The sequence below is a fragment of the Octopus sinensis genome, linkage group LG8 (assembly GCF_006345805.1).
Source record: "Octopus sinensis linkage group LG8, ASM634580v1, whole genome shotgun sequence".
Taxonomy (NCBI): domain Eukaryota; kingdom Metazoa; phylum Mollusca; class Cephalopoda; order Octopoda; family Octopodidae; genus Octopus; species Octopus sinensis.
The window spans coordinates 26,485,108-26,503,499 of record NC_043004.1 but is presented as its reverse complement, the minus strand read 5'-3'; the positions used below and the strand labels follow the sequence as shown (position 1 = coordinate 26,503,499).

The following is an 18,392-nucleotide window of genomic DNA, read 5'->3' as shown; positions in this document are numbered from 1 at the left end:
CATAACTTTTAAGTTGCTAATATATATATATATATATATATATATATATATATATTCAATGATGTGGATTATCATTATAATATATATATGCATGTATATATATTATATTATATTAGAGATAAAACCACTACTAGGCAAATCAAACAGTGAAAATCATAAGCCAATACATAGAAATAAAATTAATTAAAAAATATATAAAAAATATAAAATATAAAAATCCAATTAAAATATTTAAATTAAAGTTAAAATTTTTTTTAAATTATATATCAAAATATATTTCAATGATGTGGATTATAATATATATATATATAATATATATATATATATTCAATGATGTGGATTATCATTATAATATATATATGCATGTATATATATTATATATATATATATTATATTATATTAGAGATAAAACCACTACTAGGCAAATCAAACAGTGAAAATCATAAGCCAATACATAGAAATAAAATTAATTAAAAAATATATAAAAAATATAAAATATAAAAATCCAATTAAAATATTTAAATTAAAGTTAAAATTTTTTTTAAATTATATATCAAAATATATTTCAATGATGTGGATTATAATATATATATATATATATATATATATATATATTAAAAGCTATGTTAACCTCATGAGGGGATGGTTACATGCAAGGAAATATTAGTTCAATACCTAGTATTTTGGGGAATGAATTTCCTTAAAATATGTATATCATATCAATGGATATAAAAGTTATAAAGTTTATATCCATTTAAAAGAAGAAGAGAAAATAGAGAGTAAGAAGTTAATAATTGTTTATTATTAACAAAATGCTCATTTTCGCTTCTTACAGCCGAAGATGACCAATTTGTAGTAATTAATAACAAACTGTTATCATTAAACTATTAGTAACTTCCTAAATTTCCATTTTCTTCTTTTAAATGGATATAAACTCTGTGTGTGTGTGTGTGTGTGTGTACACACGAACGTACACAACAAGATGCAAAATAAAACACGAAATGTATTAATTCTACACGTGAAAGATGCACATTTATGCAGTATATCAGTATGCATACATATCAAATAAGAATATACATACATTGTAAACAGACAAGTGAAAACATGTGAGTGTATAAACGTTGTTTTTAACCACAAACGGACGGTGTGTGCAATCGCAATGGCCAGTCTTGTCGCGTTGATTCATTCTGCAGATTATGTGAAGGGAACAAGTGTCTGCGGAATACTCGACGTTTTACTATGATTTACAAATGTAATTCTAGGTTGATGGTGGTGGAGTGGAAACTATCCTTTCGAAGTGCCAGACTTCATAGGAAAGAAAAGTCTCTTCCGTTTTTTCCTTATTATTTTTTCCCCTTTTTTCTTTTTACTAATCTTCTGTCTCACGCAACAGAAATTAATTTGATTCTGAAAAGACTTTTTATTTCCCCAAAATTATTTTGCATTTTTGTCCTGCTTCCTATCCTTTTCCCTTCGGAAGAACAAAACTTTAAAAATGTTCAGTTGGTTCTACTATTGGTGTAGTTATTATAGAAGTCGACGAAGGATCTATATATTTACTTATCTCCGCGTTTACACATGCGGTGAGTATTCACACAGCCATCTCCACGATTAAACATGCCGGTGATTATACACAGCAACTTTTACAATGAATTACAAATGATAATGGCTATATACACAACTACACAACCAACATGAACAGTCCAACAGAGATATGTGTGAATAAAATATGAATGAAAACATGAGGACAGTAGTAGCACGTTTTATCAACCCATTCATTGTTGATGTATGAATGAACACATCATAGTAGTAGCAAAGAAAGGCCGGAGTATATTTCTATAAATTCCCAATCAATATGTTGGTGGAGAAATGGAATTTGAAATATAATTTTCTCTTGTTGTGTAATAATGTAGAAAGCAAAAATGAAAAAGCATTGGTATTTCTTAGACAATACTTACGCCGGCGATGTAGAGAAATAACGGGAGAAAACAAGGTTTGGTGTAAAGAACAACAATTCCCCCACCTACAACATTGAAGGCAAATCTTAGAAGGGCACTCAGCAGGCAGGAAATTGAACAATAGCTATACACACAAGCAAATATAGAGCGAAGAGGGAGTGGGGACGGACACACACACACACACATCTACACAGACATCTATACCTACTCTGTGTGTGTGTGTATGTATATATGTATGTTTCTATTAAGCTGTCTATAAATAGATAACTATATGCACACACACACATACACACACACTTATATAATGCCTCCTTTCAATCTCTACCAACTCCACTCGCAAGGCATTTGTCTGCCTGTCTATAATAGAATATACTTGCATAAGAAGACGCTTCTATATGTATATGCATGTGTAATTATGTTTGTTTGTATATACATACAGAAGGCATTGTTATACATCCATGTACATACATATGCCTGCATGTGTGTTTGTGTGCGCGCGCTTGTTTACACTCCCCCGGAATCGTCTTTCAACTTGTTGCTGACAAGTTAGTGTTAATAACTTACTGTTCGGAAGACATGTATGTATGAAATAAGTTAACCGTTACAGGGAAAAACTTGAAAGAAGCAAAAAGAAAGAATATATATATATATATATATGTAAAAGTAAAAAAAATATACAAACTGGGACAAGAACGTGAAACACCCAGAAGACGACACAAAAAACACGGACGGGTCATTCGAAGCCCTCAATCATCAGTCAAGAACCGGATCATCTTCGCAATTTCGGCTGATTAATCTTGAGATTGCTCCAATCTGGGCAGCCCCCAAGGGAAATCTAAGCCAAGCGCATTAGATTCCCTGGAAGAAAGCCTCGAATGTATACAACACAGGGATGGAAAAAGGACGATGTTACACGAATAAAAATACAAAAATACGTAAAAACAATAATGATAGCACGAATAAGAATACAAAATACGTAAAAACAATAATGGTAAGGATAACAACAAAAGCAGGACGTCAGGACAAGCGTCTTTTCGACAGGACGAGTTAAGTTTTGAGCTGGCTATAGAAGAGTACCTTAAGGCCACAGAGAACAAACAAATACGTGTTGCCACAATGACTGCTGGATCCCTTATCCGGTAGTCAATGAGGAAACTAGGGATAGATGAATGGTTAGTGAGAGCTGTGCAAACCATGTACAGGGATGCTGTAAGTAAGGTAAGAATTCAAGGTAGAGGTTGGGGTCCACCAGGGTTCAGTCCTACTATTTATCATAGTCCTCCAGGCAATAAAGGAGGAATTCAAGACAGGATGCCCCTGGGAGCTCCTCTAAGCTGATGACCTTGCTCTGATTGCTGAATCACTATCAGAACTGGAGGAGAAGTTTCAGGTGTGGAAGCAAGGAATAGAATCGAAGGGCCTTAGAGTCAACCTAGCTAAAACCAAAGTCCTAAAAAGTAGGAAGGCAGGCAAACCACAAATCCCTTCAGGTAGATGGCCCTGCTTGATCTGTAGAAAAGGCATAGATAAAAATTCTATAAGATGTACCCAGTGTTAGCTATGGACACATAAGAGGTGCAGCAATATCAAAGGAAGGCTAACTGGGAAGATAGTTTTTGTATGTGGCAGATGCTCAGGAGCAATAAACACTGAAAATGTGTAGAGAAAGTAAGAGAGAGTGACCATGAATGAGGGCAGGAATAGGTATGCCGTTGTAGAGGAGGTACGTGGCTACCCAGCCAAAGGAAAGAGAGACAGAGAGTAGGAAGCAATAAAAGTGTAAGAGAGAGCAGGAGAGCGATGGTGAAGCACCAGGGTATACTCACAAGTAACAAGGATCAGAGCACAGATGTGATGGAAGAGTGAAGAAAAGAGAGGTAGCCAAGAAGGCACAAGTAGGGTGGGGATTGCAGTGATTGGTGAAAACCTGGGTGGAAGGCAGTGAGGGCAAGAAAGGGGATTGGAACACAATCATAGTTTATGAAGAGGAAATGTGAAGATGAGAAAGATGCTGTTTGGAAGACATGTAGTTCGGTTTCATGGAGTAGGGTGTGTGAAATGTTGTTACATGTGGCATGTGAATGGGACACAACTCTTCTAGCACTCACTTTTGCTGATGTGGACGGGTCTTCTCTAGAACCTCATATCACCAAACATCTCAGTCCATTGTCATTTCCTCCATGAGCCCCAACATCCTAAGATCACTCCTCACCACTTCATCTCATGACTTCCTGGGTTTCCCTCTTCCACAGGTACCATCCACTTTCAGTGACAGACACTTCTTAATACAGCTGTCTTCACACATAAACTTGACATGTCTGCTACATTTAATTCTTCTTATTATGCCTAACTTTTCTCTCTACACATTTGTGCTTTGTCAGCCATGCACACTGATGCTGCAAATCCAACAGAGCATACAACCCTCATTCCTCTCCAGTTTATGCATGTCCTCTGCAGTCGTAGCCCATGTCTCACTACCACGTAATATAGTCATTATCACACAAGCATCATACAATCTGCTTTTCATTCTGAGAGAGAGTCCTCTTGTGGCAACAGAAGTAGGAGCTCTCTGATCTTCCTCCATTCTATTATTTTTCTAGAAACAATACTTTCAGAGCATCCACCAGCTTTACTAATTTGGTCACCTAAATAGCAGAAACTATCTACTACCTCAAGAGAGCCTTAGTGCTCTTAGTACTTATTGTTCCAGGGCATCTGCCACACATGAAAGTGACCTTATCTGTCATCTATGATTCCATTGCATCTCTTATGTGTCCATAGGTTACACTTGGTGCAGCAAATTGAATTATGTCCCACTCCTTTCCTTCATATTAAGCATATTAAGCAAGCCCATTTACCCGACGGAAGGAGAGTCTTATCTGCTTTCTTGTTAACAACAACTTTAGTCTTTGCTAAGTTAAATTTAAGGCCCTTTGATTCCAGGTTTTGCTATCAAATCCAGAACGTCTCCAATTCTGCTTTAGATTCTGAAATAAGAGCAAGATCATCAGCATATAGTAATTCTCATGGGCATCCAGTTTTGAATTCCTCTGGTATGGACTGGAGAATGATGATGAATAAGAGTGGACTAAGAACTGATCCTTGGTGAACTCCAATTGTACACTAAATTCATCACTGTATTCAAGGACAACCCTTACCTTACTGACAGCATTGCTGTACATATCTTGAACTGCTCTAAGAATTCACTCCTCTACTCCTAGCTTCCCTAGAGACCACTGGATAAGAGAGCAGGGAAGCCTGTTGAAAGTTTTTTCCAGGTCAACGAAGGCTAAGTACAATGGTTTACTTTTGGCCAGATACTTTTCTTGCAACTGTCTCACTATGAAGATGGCATCAGTGGTACTTCTCCCTGGAACAAAACCAAACTGCATTTCATCTAGTTTAATTCTATCCCTAATCAGTTGAGATATAACTCTCTCTCTGTAATTTTCATGACCTGCTCCAGCAGCTTGATACCTCTGTTGTTTCTATCTAAGATATCACCTTTACCTTTGTATCAGCTAACTATAATACTACTACAGCAGTCTTTGGGGATGACACCTTCCTGAACAACCTGATTAACTATGCAAGTGACTAAGCCTTATCCCACACAGTCTGATCTTTTAATCATCTTGGCAGTGATACTTGATGGTCCAGGGGCTTTCCATGTCTTCATATTCTCAATTGCCTTATGTGTTATACTATCATCAACTTTAATAGCTGCCTTTCTCATTTCTCTATTTCTTTCTTTCGTTGTTCGAAAAAAAGTTTGTTTTCCGTGTTTTTGTTTTTCATGTTCTCGTTTTTCATGTTTTTTGACGTCCTGTACCTATATATGCATGTGTATATAAATATATATATGTAGGTATATACATGTATGTATATATGCATATATATATTATTTATATTATTATATATATGTATATATGTATATAGATATATGTGTTTTTATATATATATGCATATATATACATATACATGTGTATAAATATATGTTTTTTTACCATTTTTTTACCATTTTTTACCCCTCTGCGAAAAGATCTCAGAATTTTAATTGATTTGCTTTTCGCAGGAAGGAAAGTTTCTTGTCGAAGATACGTCTCGCTTTTATCCTTCGAAACGTAGAGTAGATGAAACCATAGCGACTGAAGAAGGGGTTTTTTCTTTGTGTTAATTGTCCTGTACTCCATTTTTTGTTGTTTTTAAAAAAATGTCCAGTTCCTTTGGTTTGTGTCTATGTTTTCGTTTCTCTTTGTGTTCGACGTCCCTTTTGTGTCCTGTACTCATATATGCGTGTATATGTACATGTAAAGGTAGGTACGTACATATATGTTTATATATATGCATATGTTTTATTTCATTTATTAATATATATATATAGTTAATCCAAACAAGAAAGAAAGCACAAAAAAACACAACAATGCGAGGACGTGGAACAAATATAGTATTATTGGACGTTCAGGAAAGAAGGAGGGTTTAACGTTTCGAGCGGAGCTCTTCGTCGGAAACATAGGAGAAGGAAAGATCCAGAGAAGGGAAGACAGAGGGAAAAAAATCGCCAACGGTACACACGCGGTCACATATATATATGCAAAGTTTGTGCAAAGTTTGAATTGTTTCCAAAGGAATTTTTGTCCATTCTTCAGCTAAAACAGTCTCCTGTTCTTGTAGTGATGATGGTGGAGGATATCGCCTCCATACTTGTTTTTCTAAAATGCACCATAAATATTCAATAACTTTGAGATCTGGGGTCTGTGGTGGCCAGGTAAGATGTTCAGCTTTACTAGAATGTTCCTTGCGCTATTCAGTAACAACTTTAGCTGTGTGAATTGGTGCATTATTATCCTGAAGAAGATACAAATATTATAGGCATCCCCCACATACACACACTAAATAAACATAAACGCACATAGAGATATAAGCATGCGCAAATGAAGACATACAATAGAAATACAAAATGGCTGACGGTTAGTAAGGAGAGACACAAATAAGTAAGAAGAAAACAAAGGACCACTGATGCGGTCACAGGAGTGTGACGAAAGAACTCTGGCCGAAATAAGATTAAGATTAATGTAAAAAATAAATAACACTGAAACAAAGTAACACCAAATATATAGTGCGTGTGTTTTTATTGGCTAAACTGGCAAAATGACCATTCCTAAATACAACAATATCTATTTCAACACACGACTTCACATAAAAAATCTTGCACAACAAATATTTAAACGTATATATATATATATATATATATATATATATATATATATATATATATATATATATATATATATATATATATATATATATATATATCCCAAATTAGAAACCCTGAATACCGGAAAATACCGGTCAGCGGACACATAGATAGATGTACTACAAATGAAAATCCGAAATTTACAACTTACCCACTTTACAAATTCAGTGACAGCTTAACCTTCACCCAACGCCAAAATAAAGAACTTTATTTCATCAAAAAATTTAGACCAAGTTTGAACACCCTGGGCCAGGAATATTGAAACAAAACATTGGTCTTCCGAAAAGGCAAAATGAAATTCTACCACAATTACAATTGTGGAATTACAATTTCTCAGATCTTTAAACAGTCACTCCCACTTGCAGTGGTATGTTTTAGGGAAAAATGAATTTATAAAGAAAAATTTTTTTCTACGAGCAGATCTGATTTTGATTCGTTAAAAAATTGATGACGTTTTTCTTCCGTGGTCAAACTTGTCGTTCTACTTGGTTGATTTCCTTACAGGATACAGTTGGGGGTCTTTACTTTGTATTCGTTGAAGTTTGGTTTTGATTGGTTTGGAATTATGTGACGTCAGGGAACAGTGCCAGTGAACCCACCACTCTTTGCTGCTACGATCAACAGTCAACCCCAACCACCACCAAGGTTACCAAAATTACGACCAAAAATCGCTATTGTTGCTACCATTGGAACACAAAGTAACAAAAAAGCGGTTCCTTTTAATACCAGCAAGAAACAATAATGGACTTCTTCAATACACTCAACAGGAATATAGCGATTAACAGTAAGAAACGATTATGAACTTTTCAATTTTCACTTTGTATAATATTTTTAATAAGGTTCGAGACCAGTTAGAACCGATTATGAACTTCTCCATTACACTTTTTATAATATTTTTTAATAATATTTTTGATAAGGTTCGTTTTTTCAAGAACCGAAACATGTAAAGTTCATAAGAAAATTAAAATTTATCTAATATAGTGGCGTTTTCAAACTTCTTTTTTACAAATATATACCCACTCGTATACGATCTACTCTTATTATAAATAAATATATATATATATATATTACAATTATATACATAATTATAACAAGAGATTGGCTTTACGGCTCACCACGCGCTGTAGGTTAACCGTGTACAAGATCCTGTTTCAAGCTTAAAGTAAAGAAATATTACTGCTGTCATCAGTGACGTTATTCCATAGCATAAATTTACGAGTATCTCAAAATATGCATGCGAGCTGTGATGTCACATAACCAGTATCCATCCACACACAGAAATATACTGCAATATATTCTGCAGTACATTTCTACGAGTGTAGATGGATATTGGTTATGCAATGTTGCAGCTCACATGCATGTTTTGAGATGCTCATAAATTTATGCTATGGAATACTGTCACTGATGACAGCAGTAAGTAATATTTCTTTACTTTAAGCTTGAAACAGGATCTTGTACACGGTTAATCGAAAAGTTGTTGATTCATTATTTTTATTTTGCTTTCCTACAATATACTGTGTTATTCTCAGAGATTTTAAGATGGTAATGGGGCTTTTGGTGTCTATTTCTACAGTGTGTGGTGAGATGTAAAGCCAATCTCTTGTTATAATTATGTATATGATTATAAAATATTTTGTAAAATTTACCTATGAGGTTTTTATTTCCGCACTGACCACCTGGTGAAATTATTAATGATTTTATCCTTTATTATAATTATAGTTATAATCATATATATATATATATATATATATATATATATATATATAATATATATATATATATATATATATTATATATATATATATATCTGCTTCCATTTCCTGAGCGCCTATTAATAATAATACTGTAATTGTTCCATTGTTGTTGTTTTTTTGTTTTCCCGTTTGGATTAAAAAAAAAAAATATATATATATATATATATCCACACATGAATATATGTATAGATACATAAATATATATCCCCAAGAACTGCTAACATCATTACGCTTTACAAAAACAAAGGTGACCGTGGTGATTGTAACAATTACCGTGGAATATCTCTTATCAGCAATGTTGGAAAGACCTTTGCTCGCGTTATCCTGTCCAGGCTACAACTGCTTGCTTCTCGAATTTATCCAGAATCGCAGTGTGGCTTTAGAAGAAGCAGATCACTATTGACATGATATTCTCCATATGCCAACTCCAAGAGAAGTCCAGAGAGCAGAAAATGCCATTATATATGGCCTTCATTGACCTGACAAAGACCTTCGACTTGTTAAGTAGAAAAGGCCTCTTCATCCTGTTCCAAAAAATCGGATGTCCACCAAAGCTGCTGAGGATCATCAAATCTTTCCATGATGATATGCAAGGCACCATACAGCACAATGGTTCAACATCAGCCGCCTTCCAAATAAAAAATGGGGTAAAGCAAGGTTGTGTCCTTGCACCTAAATTATTTGGCATCTTCTCGCTGCTGCTGTCACATGCCTTTGAGACATCAGATAATGGAGTATTTCTGCACAGTAGAAGTGACGGGAAACTGTTCAATCTCTCACGTCTGCATGCCAAGAGCAACTGGGAAGCAGTTGCCAGCAACCGTGGAGATTGGCAACGCACCGTAGAAGAGGGAACACAAAGGAGTGACAGAGGGAGAGAAAAGAAATGGAAAGACAAGAAAAGATGTCAACAAAAACTATGACATTACAACGAGCCTGGTAAAGTCTTCGCTACACTTGCGGCACCTGCCAAAGGAAGTGTTTGTCTAGGATAGGAATACACAGCCACAGCAGGAGATGTATGAAGACATGAAATGTAAAAACCGGACTAGATTATTTTATGCGCAACTCCATTGTCTCCCGAGACAAAAAGGATGCCAACAACAATAATATAAATAAATAAATAAATAGTGGCTGTGTGGTAAGTAGCTTGCTTACCAACCACATGGTTCCAGGTTCAGTCCCACTGCGTGGAACCTTGGGCAAGTGTGTTCTACTATAGCCTCGGGCCGACCAAAGCCTTGTGAGTTGATTTGGTAGACGGAAAGTGAAAGAAGCCCGTCGTATATGCGTGTGTGTTTGTGTGTCTGTGTTTGTCCCCAACATCGCTTGACAACAGATGCTGGTGTGTTTACGTCCCCGTAACTTAGCGGTTCGGCAAAAGAGACCGATGGAATAAGTACTAGGCTTACAAAGAATAAGTCCTGGGGTCGACTTGCTCGACTAAAGGCGGTGCTCCAGCATGGCCACAGTCAAATGACTGAAACAAGTAAAGAGTAAATATACATATATATATATATATGTATGAATAAATATATATATATGTATATATATATATATATGTATATATGTATATATGTATATATATATGTATATATATGTATATATGTATATATATATGTATATATATATAATGTATATATATATATTATATATATATATATATGTATATATATATATGTGTATATATATATATATATTATATATATATATATATAATATATATATATGCATATACATATGTGTGTGTGTGTATGTATATATATATATTTATATTAGGGAATAAAAATTCCGGCGTCACAGGGATTCAAATAAATTGAACTATTCTCGATAAGGAAATATATGTCATTTAGAGATAGAAGTCCCCATGCACTTCATCAAATCCTAATATACATCACACCGTTTCATAGAATTTTATTTTAATACTTACTATTTCAGTTCCAACTTTCTCTTCTACACCTGTTTCATGAGGTGCGTTTAACGTTCCTGAGACCCTCAGTCTCATTTTTTTCAGAAACATGTCTTAACTGCAACCCCAATCATCAGGACTCCCCATAACTTTTTATAATTCTATTACTATTCCTATATTTTTATATTTTATCACTTACGAATGTAACTAACAAACATGCGGATGTGCCAATAAATTCGCCAAACCTTGCCGTGCAAGCCATAATTTGATTAATTAAAAATTAAAAATTTAACAAAACTAAAATCAAACGTGACTTATGCCTATGAACATACATATGAATTAATAATATTTAGGAATGAAGAAAATTATATAATAATGAAAAGAATATATAATATAGTGATGATAAATAAACGGTGACAAAGAAATATATATTCGAATAAAAACTATATAAAAAATAACATAAAAATACCGTAAAAATATCGTATAACAAATGTCGTAAAAATATGTATGTTCAATCTACCGTTGTATAACATGGTCATAATTCAAGCTAAGTTCAACTTAACAACGCAAGGCTCAGCGGAAATATCTAGAAATCTTTATTATAGGCATATAGCCTGAATACCAACTCCTCTGAGATGTTGTGCAAATCTGGCAGGGTTATGTGTATTAGTACTTCTACTGCATAACCCCACCGGTTAATATCGTTAGACTTCTCCACCTTGAGGATATCTACCTCTTCCTTACAAATATATATAATTGCTGCTACCAGTCTTTCTATGTCTATTTCCGGTGGTACTTTACTAATTCGAACTCTCACCGCTCGCCTACCACAGTATGTAGGTAGGAGTACCCACCTAGTTGTTCTTAATGCTGTTGTTGCATGTCTTCTTGCTTCTTCGTTTTCGAAGCGTACTTCAACTGTGGCGTACTTTCTCCCTCTAGTGTAGAAGGTGGTTCTATCTTTAATCTCTTCTAGACACTGTTCTATCTCCTCTATTTCTGCCACTTCAATTCTTTTTGTGGCTACATTCCACGTTCTATATATTATTTTGAACTGCATCTATCGGCGGTCTGATTCTTAGACAGTCACCTTCTTTTTTAAAGCTGTCAAAATATTTCTTAAGACTTTCTTTTTCAATTCACACTTCCTTCAACTGCAACGCATCGGCAGACAGCCTTTTGCCTGCTGCTCTCATATAAGTCTCAGATTGTAATACCCAACAGTGGGCAGCAGCAAAACAGTTTTCAAAAATTCAACAATTAATACAACATTCAAAATAACAGTTTTCAACAACAATTTGCAACAACAAAATTTAGCTCACAATCTCATCACCGTACACTCTGAAAAACCAACATTCAACTACCGTTTGGTGAAAATATCTATATTCCCACATACTTGCTGCTTCTTTTAAACTATTACTTAATTAGCATATTATCTTAAGAGTAACGATGGTGCAAGAAATAAATAAATGCATTATGGGGGCATTACTTTTATTTCTTATTATTACCACCCTTTGTTCACACTCGCCGCACTACTATACCTCCCCACATCGAATGGTAAGTTAATTTAAACTAATACGTTCATAAATTTATTTCTTTATTTTAGGGTTGGACGTTATTAATTAAACACTTCAGTTTATGTTTACATTTTACTTTTCTTTCCTCCTGAGCGTTAAGTAGTCCCGTCCCGTGTTGGCCCATATCTCCATGAATTCGTGGGTACATAACAGACATAACCTATTCCCAATTCTATACGATTTAGTTTTGCTTATATCCCACTTTAATTCATATTTAGTATCTTTCGACTTTAACCTCCAAATGATTTTATTTAATCCTATCGATTTCATTTAGTTTCTTATTTTTAAATGAATTCCTATGCTCTGCTATTCGTTGTTTAATTTTATTCGATGTGGATCCAATATACATTCTATCTGGATAACTTTCAATATCCGTATTATTTATTTCGCTTTTTTCATTTCCATCTGCATTTACAGAAACCACACATTTATATACTACATCATTACATTACATCTACCGTAAACTTACAGTGGTTTTTATCCCTACAATTGCAAATATTTTGATCTTCAAAAAGTACCCTCCTATTAAGATGCTTATTTAATTTATCGTAGTAATATTTATTCAACCTATGCTTATTTAATGATGGGATGATGTTCCCTACATTGTTGGTAGTAGAATATCCCACTCCTATATTATTTTTAGAGAATTTGTCTATATATTTTTTGTTTTTCATAATAAATGATTCTATTGTTTTTGTGATTTCTTTTATAATATTACTTTTAACTTGAGTTCCATATGGGATTATCAACCATATTGTTTTATTTTTACTTGTATTTATATTATTATCCCTCGTATCTTTATTTGAGCAAATATTGTTATTATCTTCTATATTATTTAAAGTTTGGTCTGAATTATAATTTTCATTTAATTTTAAATACTTCCCCATTAATCCAATCCTATACTTATTCTTTATTCCATTTGTATTTTTTATGTTTTTATGTGTTTTATCAGCTTCTTGAATTCAATAAAATTACGATGTATTACCCTATTATGACTACTATACTTATTATTTTTATTTTTATTTAAATTTCTATTTCCGTCTACGTTTTCTTTTATGTTTTTCCCTATATTAATATTATTTAGATTGTTTACGTTTTTGTATTTTGTGTAATTGTTACTATTTTTATTCTTATTATAGAATTTAATTTCTTCCTTGTATCCAGCCTTCCTTAATGCTTCGTTGTAGTAGTCAGCATGTTTTTGGAAGCTCTCATAATTCGAAGAGAGCATTGAAATTCTATTTCCAATGTTATCTATCAATGTTTTCTTTATCTATTGCTGGGAGTCAGAAATCAAACAAGAAATGTTTTTTCCTAATCGTATGAATTCTTGTGTCCAGAACACAAGTTCACAAAAACTTTTCTGAAAATTCCGCCTCCCACCAAAATATGAGGGATTATATGGGGTGCTTAAACAGAATTCCGCCAAATATTTATTTAAATCTTTAACTTTACACCGCATCAAGTGAGTTCGTGTGTGTGTGTGGGTGTGTGTGTAAAAGTTATGTTTACCAACAAAAGTATGCTATTAACATAAATTATCTTTTACAACCATTTTAAAAATCACTGTTACCCGAATGAAATTCCTTACACACATGCATGCGCACATATTGAGAAAAACACGCACGCACACACACACACCACACACACACACACACACACAGAGTATACGCGATATACTTTTTTTATAGAGGTGAAGAAATTTACCAAGAGAAAATGAAAGACAAATTTGTCACAAATTTTGAAATTTTAAAATTAAATAAAAATTTTCAAATTTAATATATAGATGTACTTTTTCACACTGAATCCGAGTTTGGGATTCATTTACTCCGGAAAAAAATTGGGAAAATGTTACAGAAGTTTAAAGTTTCATCATTTTTATACAATCAGAAGGCAAGATTTATGCGTTATAACTGTCATAAAATGAAAGTAAAAGTTAGAAGAACAGATTTTAACAAAACGAAAGTTATGCGTGAAAGTTGTTGCATATACAATTAGAGTGAGTTTCAAAGTATATGGTAAATATATGAGTAAATAAAGTATATGGTAAATATATATGAAGAGATACATTGATGATGAAAGACCGAGAGTAGAACTGTTGTCGATCTAAAAGTTGGATTATTTCTCGGAGGAAATTATATTTTTTCATTATCTATGGCGATTTTTTTCTTTGGATCGCAAATTTCGAAAATCAAATTCGTTTTTCTCGAGGATGCAACGTTTCCAAGCTCTTTTGGGTTTGTCGTTATAGATTTCATACAGAATATTCAGAGCCAGCACAGCAGGTTACAAAGTTTCGTAAACGAAACTATCTATGTAAACTATGCAACTGAAATTTGAAAAAATAGTTAATGGGTGTATGTGCTTATTTCAAGTGTTATTGCTCTTTCATTAGTTCATCCAGCAGCACCTTATATGTTCCTCTAACTTTTAAAATCTACATGTTTTTTACTCACAATGTGAGGAGTTTCTATCTACTATTGTACATTTACGACCTTATTTTTTCTTTCTACTGTCCTTTATATCTCACACTAGCCCTCCACTTATAATCTACTTCACTCTCTCATTTTTTTCTTTGAAGATACTTAAACCGCTACTTTATGGATAGCTTATCTTTGCTGGGAAATGCACCATATGCGTATCTATTCTGGAAACAACTGTAAGAAACTATCTGCATGCCTTTTTTTTTCTTACAATCCTAACTACTTTGTTGTAACAACTCAACAATTATGTTTCAAAATATAAGTCCCATCATCTAAACCGATACCAGTTGTTTGCTTGCTCATACTTTCTTTCTACTGTGCACACGCACACACACACACACACACACACACACACACACACACACACACACACGATGGGCTTCTTTCACTTTCCGTCAACCAAATCCACTCACAACGCTTTGGTCGGCCCGAGGCAATAGTAGAAGACATTTTCCGAAGGTGTCACGCAGTGGGACTGAACCCATGTGGTTGTTAAGCAAGCTATACATATATATTTATTTGATATATTCTCTCTCACCTCTTTACGAAAATAAACAAAAGACGAAGGCAGGTGGAGTACAAACAAACAATGTATTAGTATGGCGCTCAGGAATAGAAATAAAACAAGTCTTTTACGTTTCAAGCCTACGCTCTTCGATAGAAAGATACACAGAAAAGAAACAAGGAGAGAAAAAAATTGCGTGTAGGGGCTAACGATCCAACATGGCGTCATATATATATATATATATATAACGTTATATATATATATATATAACGTTATATAATTAGGGCTCAGTAAAATAATTTACTTTGCCACATACTGAAATTTTTAGAAATAGCAGCCAAAAAGTTTTTTTTAGCCATTTCTACTACTTTAAGAAGAGTCTCCCAGATTTGTTTACTCAAAAATAATTCACGTAGATATGGAGGGAAAACACCAAAATATCACATGTACAAAGATTATTTGAGAACGCTCACGTTTCTAGATTAGTCGAATTAAAACTCGACATTTCTTTCGTCAGCTCAACATTTCTTAATTTGGATTTGAAAGCACTAAAAAAACGAACATACCCGTCCGACATGAATCACCTCAGACAAACATTTAAAAATTAATAAATAAATAAATTCATGGATGGATGTTATTTTCACAACGATAGTGCTCTTCTCAGTACATGAGCAGTTCCAGTTAATACGATTTTTTGCACTTCCTGTAGGGATGGTAAGCCTGGAATTATTATTATTATTATTATTATTATTGAGTGAGCGAGCAGAGCATGCCATCAAAGTGACACTGGGGTAAAATATACGAAGCCCAGTATACCCATCATGACTACCCGTCTGATAAGGGTACATAAGGCACATGCATCACAACCATATGTGCGCGACATGGTGATCTCATATCAAGATAAACAGCACATGACCTTGCAGGTGGAGCCCAGTTAGAATTTTCTTCAGATCGAGTAACCCATCCCGCTCAAAAGGTCCCTGAATAAGGGTTGTTTAAGGACGTTGAACGAAACACCCATGTTTCCAGAGGTGAATTATTCAAACCCCAAAGAATCCTTCTCAACACATGGCTATGATGCTCCCCCACTACTTCTGCTCGTGATCAGAGATGCACATATCGTCAGCCACTAAGGGACATGCTCAACTGGTTAAGGTCAAACAACTGACAAGCAAATCTGTGGTATTGAGCAGAATATTTGCTGTAGCCCATATTTTATACCAAGACAAAACAATGTACATGATAACACTTCCAATCAGTTAAGATCAGAAGCCATGAGAGTCACTGCCTGGTACTGCATCAGGGCATGTACTGCATCAGGGCATGTACTGCATCAGGGCATATTATTATTATTATTATTATTATTATTATTATTATTATTATTATTATTATTATTATTATTATTATTATTATTCAGGTCACTGCTTACAATCGAACTCGAATCTTTGGGTTAGTAGTCCGCGCTCTTAACCACTACGACATATGCCCGCAGCCCACCCTTTTTTTAGGAATGAGAGCCCAAGTTCGAAATTTCCCCAAGACACCTGATGAAGGCTGGAGGGTAGATAAGTCGAAGCGTGTTAACAACAAACAAGATGAGGACAAATATCCGTCAAATGTAAATGATGTAAATAATGTAGATAATTCCTTATCTCTTAAATATAGAACTGCGTTCTTTTTGTTTGTTCGCATGTGTGTAGGTCAGTAGGTGTGCGCATACACATGTATGTGTGCTCGCATGCAAGTGTGTACATGCATGTATGTATGTGTGTGTGCGTATGTACATATGTATGTGTATACGTTTCTATGTATGTATTCTGCATATTCATGTGTTTGTATGTTTTTATGTGTGTGTTTGTGTTTGCATGTGTGTGTACCTCTGTCTCCTTGTGTGTGCATGTCTGAGTGTGTGTGTATGTGATTATGTACTGTGTATATATGGATGTGTATCTCCATGTGTGGACGTGTGTCTCCATATGTGTGCTTGTGTGAAGTGAAGCGTGTGTGTATATGGTCATGTGTTTTAGTCTTCATTTGTGTGTGTGTGTGTGTGTGTGTGTGTGTACATATAACCCATATCTATCTGTTTACTTTCATATCCATATGCCTACATACATGTGCATATACATATACACATATACACACACACATATATATATATATATCTATTTACATAACAGCCCGCTAACTATTCTACCTGTATATAAGTATAAACTGTGGGTATGGGTGTGTGATTACTATGTATATTTCCTATTTAATACTGGAGATATTTCATTTATGAGAACATACTTATTCCACACCGAGGTACGAAATATTTACCGAAAGAATAAAATCTTGTACGAGTTATACCTGAATTTTAATTCTTTCAAATTAATGTACCTCATCTCGAAAAGTCACAAAATTTTTGTCGGTTGCCATCTGGGATAATTTTAGTAACAAATCAAACAGGTAAGGTGCATTAAGAATTTCAGTTTTTGTGTTTATTGCATTTAACACCTGTTAATTAAATTTACCTGCCCTTAAAAATCAAATTTACTCAGCAAGATCAGCTAAAATTACATAACTATATACCAGTTATATATAAAGCACTCACTGACAAAATTTCAAATCTGTATGTAAAAAAACTAGCAAACGCAACCGTCCTTTGAACGGTTTAAGTTGCTTTCGTGGTATATTTTTCACCAAATAATTGAACTACCGAGAAGGTTTATGTGTAGCACGGCAAGCTGTTTCCGATTAACCTAGGAACGGAAAATCAAATTGAAGGCTAGTTATTGTGGAGGTCGTTGCACTTTTAATGATCATAGAACATATACGTTTGCAAGCCATGTAAAGAAGAGCTACTGAAGTGTTTGGGGAGTAGATTACAGATAATGACTACAAAATATAGTTGTTTTACATGAAAGCGAAATTTATTGTCAGAAACAGCCACATAAATGGTGTAAGGAAATT

The 18,392-nt window shown here is 34.2% G+C and overlaps 1 protein-coding gene across 4 annotated transcripts in view; it reads right to left on the bottom strand.

The window, feature by feature from the left end:
• The window catches only part of LOC115215216 (phosphonoacetaldehyde hydrolase), a 40,301-nt gene that overhangs the window by 12,273 nt on the left and 9,636 nt on the right, over positions 1-18,392 (bottom strand). Inside the window, exon 1 of one of the 4 annotated variants that reach the window (XM_029784428.2) lies at positions 1,959-2,113. The exons of 1 other annotated variant lie outside the window; for it this stretch is intronic. Coding sequence is in view for 1 of the 3 variants with exons in the window: in XM_036505301.1 (XP_036361194.1) it covers positions 1,772-1,775 (4 nt within the window). In the remaining 2 variants the exon portion in view is untranslated. Of the gene's footprint in view, positions 1-1,081; positions 1,228-1,771; positions 1,795-1,958; positions 2,114-18,392 lie in introns of those variants that run through there. 2 more of the 4 variants (XM_036505301.1, XM_029784427.2) reach the window with 2 other exon arrangements.